The sequence below is a fragment of the Lathyrus oleraceus genome, chromosome 5 (genome assembly GCF_024323335.1).
Source record: "Lathyrus oleraceus cultivar Zhongwan6 chromosome 5, CAAS_Psat_ZW6_1.0, whole genome shotgun sequence".
NCBI lineage: Eukaryota > Viridiplantae > Streptophyta > Magnoliopsida > Fabales > Fabaceae > Lathyrus > Lathyrus oleraceus.
Genome location: NC_066583.1, coordinates 239483527 through 239488990, shown reverse-complemented (window position 1 = coordinate 239488990; position 5464 = coordinate 239483527). Strand labels below are relative to the sequence as shown.

The 5464-nt window shown below is 31.2% G+C and overlaps 1 protein-coding gene across 4 annotated transcripts; it reads left to right on the top strand.

Annotated features, from left to right (window-relative positions):
• The first annotated feature begins 966 nt into the window (after positions 1 to 966).
• Positions 967 to 4439, top strand: LOC127083369 (serine/threonine-protein kinase ATM). 4 transcript variants are annotated; one of them, XM_051023682.1, is made up of 4 exons: positions 967 to 1138; positions 1215 to 1311; positions 1553 to 1664; positions 2383 to 4439. In XM_051023682.1, the coding sequence occupies exons 3-4, from the start codon at positions 1562 to 1564 to the stop codon at positions 4209 to 4211; spliced, it is 1932 nt and encodes a 643-aa protein (XP_050879639.1). In that variant the 5' UTR covers positions 967 to 1138; positions 1215 to 1311; positions 1553 to 1561; the 3' UTR covers positions 4212 to 4439. The 4 variants fall into 4 exon arrangements, with proteins under 4 accessions (XP_050879639.1, XP_050879638.1, XP_050879636.1 ...); XM_051023681.1 differs by having other exon boundaries at positions 967 to 1311; XM_051023679.1 differs by lacking the exon at positions 1215 to 1311 and having other exon boundaries at positions 968 to 1138.
• The last annotated feature ends 1025 nt before the right edge of the window (positions 4440 to 5464 follow it).

The window sequence follows — 5464 nt, the reverse complement described above, 5'->3', positions numbered from 1 at the left end:
TTTTAAAATAATCAATTTTATTAACTTTTAATTATAAATGTTTAAGATAAAATAATAGACATTAATTGTTATGCACTGTCAGTGTAAAATAATATTATTAAATATTTATTATATACTTAAAAAAATGTATGGTGAATATTGAATAATATTATTTAATATTAAATATTTATATTAAAAATTAACAATTTGTTTAAATGACAAAATAATAATATGTTAATAAAAAGGTGAAAACTTTCGAAATATAAAGTGAAATAAAAATTAACAGAATAAATTAGCTTTACTAATTTAAGTCAATTTAATAAAATAAATACTAAGAATCAACATAAAATCAAAAATATAATTAGAGAACTTATGATCTAATTAAACCAAAATTAAATAATAAATAATGCTACAGTAAGAAATTCATGGTATATTATAGATAATAAATAAATTTAATATTTAATTATTTAAAATCAAATCACGTATGTGGTATAAATTAGAGACTATGTTCATGTATAGATGTGCAATAATTTTCATTTAAATAATTAATTAATCAAAGTATAAATTAAAATTTCCTCACCAATGATTTTTCTTATTTCTTACAAAACTATTATAAATATTTTAATTAATAGTTTAATAAACTTAAATAAATATAAATAGAAAAAAAATCAAAATACTTCTAATGGAACAAAAATCCTATAAAATTTAATTTATTAAATTTCTTATTTAGTTATTTTCTATTATATTTTATTATTTTAACAAAAAGAACATTAACCTATTTTTTTTGGTCAAATAAAAAATATAATCTACTAAAACTAATACTCTTTTTAATGAAATCAGATTTGACCAAAAATGAACCATAACAAAAATAATATTTTTTTCTAAAAAAAAGAAACCTAATCCAACTGGCCTATCATTATTAAAAAAAACATATTTTAGTTTACACTTAATAAATCAAAACCCTCCCTATAAATAAAACAAAAAAAAACCCTAAAACCAAAACAAAAAAAAACTCAGTAGCTTCTAAATTACATGAAACTAGTAACCGAGTTTCCCCTTTGCCCTCTTTGTACTTGTTACTGAACTCAACATAACCCAAAGTACAAACTAAAACCTTGCCGGAATATTCACCGGAGTTTCTCTTCAACCGCCGAAAATGGTGAGAATTTCGTACACCTTTTTCTTTTTCATTTTCATTTTCATTTTCATTTTCGGTTTCTTAACCTCTCTTGTAGCGTCTTCGAGGATGGGATTCCATCGAAATTTCCCCTCTCATTTCGAAGTAGATCAGAGCTTCACTTTGCACTTCAATTGTGCCATTGCCATAAAGCGGTTTGTTTTAATATATTCATATCGATGAAAGTTAGTAAATCTATTTACACCGTACATGCAACTATGCATTAGGAAGAAAATTCTGGATTTGAATTCAGTTTTTGTTGCTAACTCATTGCTGAAGTCATGCACTTGTAATTAATCTATGGAGTTCTCCTGTTAGGGCAATTTATATTTTAATGTTCACTTGATAATCTTTGTCCAAGTAGTTTGCTGAATCTAGTCTGTTTGCTTATATCAGACGGGGGCTATGGATGTGTCAGAGTCGGGACGTGAAAATGGTGAATCTGGCTGTCAGGCGAAAAAGACTGACGACACCCCCGTGACGGGCACTTCTCAGAAAACTCGAGGGGGTAAGATATTCACATTGAACTGGTTATTTCATTTATTTGTGCAATCTGTTGTGTTATGCTTGTAAATCTTTTCCTAGATAGTGGTGTCAGAAATGTAGTTATGGTTTTCTACCTTGTATGTTTGGAAACTTGATGATTTATTGAATTCTTGTGTCTTGATGCATTAATAAGGATGTGCGTCAAGTTTAATATCACTGCAAATAAATAATCTATTGAATTACAAAGTCTCTTGTGTTAATGATAGTCATGCAAATTTGATATTTAAGTGTACGAATGCTTACTCTCTAGAGCTTAGGTATCATTTATTGATTTCATGATTTGATTGTGATAAAAGGAGATTTTTTGGTATATGAAATTGATGTGAAACTAGAATTTTATTATGTTACCCTATTTATTTGGCATACAACTATCAAAGAATGCTGATAGATTTTAAACTGTGAATCCATGCATTTAGTTCCTTATAGGCGTTTGATTCACATGTAGAAGTGTAAGAGAGCATCATATATTAACCTAAGCTTCATTGTTTTGGTTATGCATCATTTAATTTTGTTCTTATTGTGATGAGGTCCATAATTGATTCCTCATTGTCACATAATGTGCTGAATCTTTGTGATTAGTTGGGCATTGTTTCATATGGTGCAATTTGCAAACACAATTTTGTGATTTCATGATGTTCGATACAAGTCACTTATTGGGCATAGCTTTTCCTTCGTAACAGGTGCTGAGTCTCGATTTCGGAAAAGAAGCAAATATTTATCTTACCCATACACAAATAGTGAACCAAGACTTAAAAGTTTTCCAGCTGAAACAGAAGAATCAAAGACTCCTAGTCCCGCTCCTAAAGCAAAAGCTTCAAGCAGAACCGGTAATCCTAAAAATGGATCTCAGTCATCAACTAAATTGGGTGCCAATAGGTTCCAAAATAACTGGTACAGAAAATTCATTAGCTGTAGTAAAATGTCTAGCAGTCCAAAATTCATCGGTGCATCTTCCAGTGACTTACTTTCAGGACTGCACTCTTTAGCTGCTGGTAGTATGTCTCCAATTAAAGATAAGAGGTTTGATATGGTTGAGTGGTTCTTCTGCAAATATAGAATATCAAAGTATCATGATGAGACTGAACTTGCTACTTCCCTGTTTAATCTGAATGAAGGGAAAACATCGAAACCTGTGGACAATGGTGTTGTGGATACCAAAAGTGAGAAGAAGAGAAAGAACACTCAGACAGAAAGTGCAGCAAGGCGTAAGATGAAATCTCTTTCTGGCCTATCCGATACAAATAATAATGTTTCTACCGGCGATTGCACAGGTTCGGGGAAAAAACCCAAACAAAAGAGGAAGGTGGAAGAAATAACTTCGCAGAATCAGCTACAAAATGCAGGGACCACTTCCCAAAATCATAATTCCCCTTCTGAAAAAAAGACCAAGCCTAAAAAGAGACCGAAGTTGGAAGCTGCACAAGAGCATCAAGGGGCTCAATCTGCTTCGCATTTGGATGCAAAAAGTATCGAATGCAACTCACTAGTTGTAGATTTGCAGGTTATGCCCCCACCTATGTCGGTTGATTTTCATCAGAAAAGTAATGGTGAAATTAAGGAAGAACAAGTTTCTAATGTTTCAAACCCAAAGTTACGTGTCTCCCAAGGAGAACTTGATGGAAATGTTACCCCTAGTAACTTGCTAGGGAGCACATCAGAGGCTAGTACTGTCGCCCCCGTAGAAGGACTTGTTGGAAATATTACCAATCACAACTTGTTCAATGATACTACATCAGATGTTGACAATGTCTCAATAAATAAAACAGGGATGGAGGTAGCACCAGAGGAGCTGATTGATGATGTCTCAATAAATATAACAGGGATAGAGGTAGCACCTGAGGAGCATCCACGAAAGATACCTGATTTGAACAGTGTTAGCTTTGAATCATGTTCTACGAGAAAAGAGTCTGAGAATGTCAACATGCTTTTACCTGAATTGCAATCACAACACCCAAGAAGTTTATCTGCTTGTTCAAGAATTACCAAAGCTGTAAACCTTGATAGAGTGGAGATCATTGGAGAATCACCTGGAACCTTTCTCTTCCTACAATTTGCTCAAGGACCAGGAGTTGATATCCCATCAAACGAGGATTTGTTGAAAACATTTTGCCAGTTTGGTCCTTTGAAAGCAACCGAAACTCATTTGATAAAAGACAACACCAGTGCTCAAATTGTTTTTGTTAACAGCCCAGATGCTACTGAAGCATTGCGTAGTTTAGAGCATAACAAACCATTTGGTGCAACTCTTGTGGGCTACAGGCTCCATTACCCTCCTGCTGTGGTGGCTCCACCATTGGAGCACTTCAGGACTCCAACTCAGCCATCTATCTCCATGTCAATGTCTGGTGAGACACCTCCTCCCCTTCAGGTTATTAAGCAAAAGTTGCAGATGATGTCATCAGTGCTGGAGAACTCGGGGAATAATCTTTCACCCGAGACGAGAGCCAAATTGGAAAATGAAATAAATAATCTGCTGGGAAAGGTGAATTCTAGGACTAATAGAGTATGAAATATTAGTATGTGAAGTTGTCCTATTTAAATTAAGCATCACTGTAGTGAGATTTATATGTAGGTTATATTAGACTAGTTTGGGTTTCTGTTCTAGTCCTTCAGGTGTTGCTCTGTTGGACTTTCCTACCCATTCTTTGATTTTGCACAAAATGGCGCAAGGGGATATGTATTACTGATTGTCATTTGACTACCATCCCAATCAAATATTTATCAAATCTTTCATCCATATTTATGCTGTATTTTATTTATTTAATTAGAGGAGTGCTAGTAAATCCCTTTAAACACATTTTTTTTAATAAGCAGTGAGAAGAAATTGTATTAAAGGAGTAAAGGGTACTAAACCCTTCAATACAAGCAAAATCTCCCAACTAACAATTATTCCACACGCAAACTAGGATTTGATAACCAATTCTTCCAAGAAAAACTGATTTTACCAGTGCTAAAATCTCCTCCATTCTTAAGACCACCCCCTTAAACAAGATAGAGTTTATACTAATCCATAGAGCCCAACAAAAATGAGTTTGGATCTTAACACATTTTTTTTATTGATTAAACTGTAAATATGTATCATCCTGTTATGTGTATCCCATGTAAATTTGATGAAATTCATATAAATTTAATCAACAAAATGGTGTTGAAGTGTATTTTAGATATTGTATGGCTGCACCTTTCATTTATTTATTTATTTTTGAACATGAATGCACTATGAAGAGACCGAGCCAGAATTTTTTTTATATACCCAAAAAGTTATAGTTGTTGAAAAGTTTATAAATTATAATTGTTTATGTACTTTTTTTTTATTTTAAAATAATTGTTTTTTATTTCAACATTAAAAAATATATTTTTATAATATATACAAAAAAATTATTATTCAACTTATCTCTCACTGGCATATTTTTTTTTTATAAATAAAATTACTTAATACTACGTTCTAAGATAAATGTCATATTTGATAAAATTATTTGTCTCAAAATAAATGTCACTTTTAATTTTTAATGTAATTTTGATTTTAATCTTTTAATTATATTATCTAATTAATATTTTAAATTTTTTATTTATTTTATATTTATGATAATTTTCATACACCAATAATAAATAAAGATAGTTTGATAAAAAATATTATTCTTTTTTTATTTATTATTATTTTCTCAATGTGTGTTAAATGAACAACTATAACACTTATTTTTGGGATGAAGGGAGTACTTTTTAGTATGGGCAATACTTAATTTTTTAATACAAAAAATTAAAGTG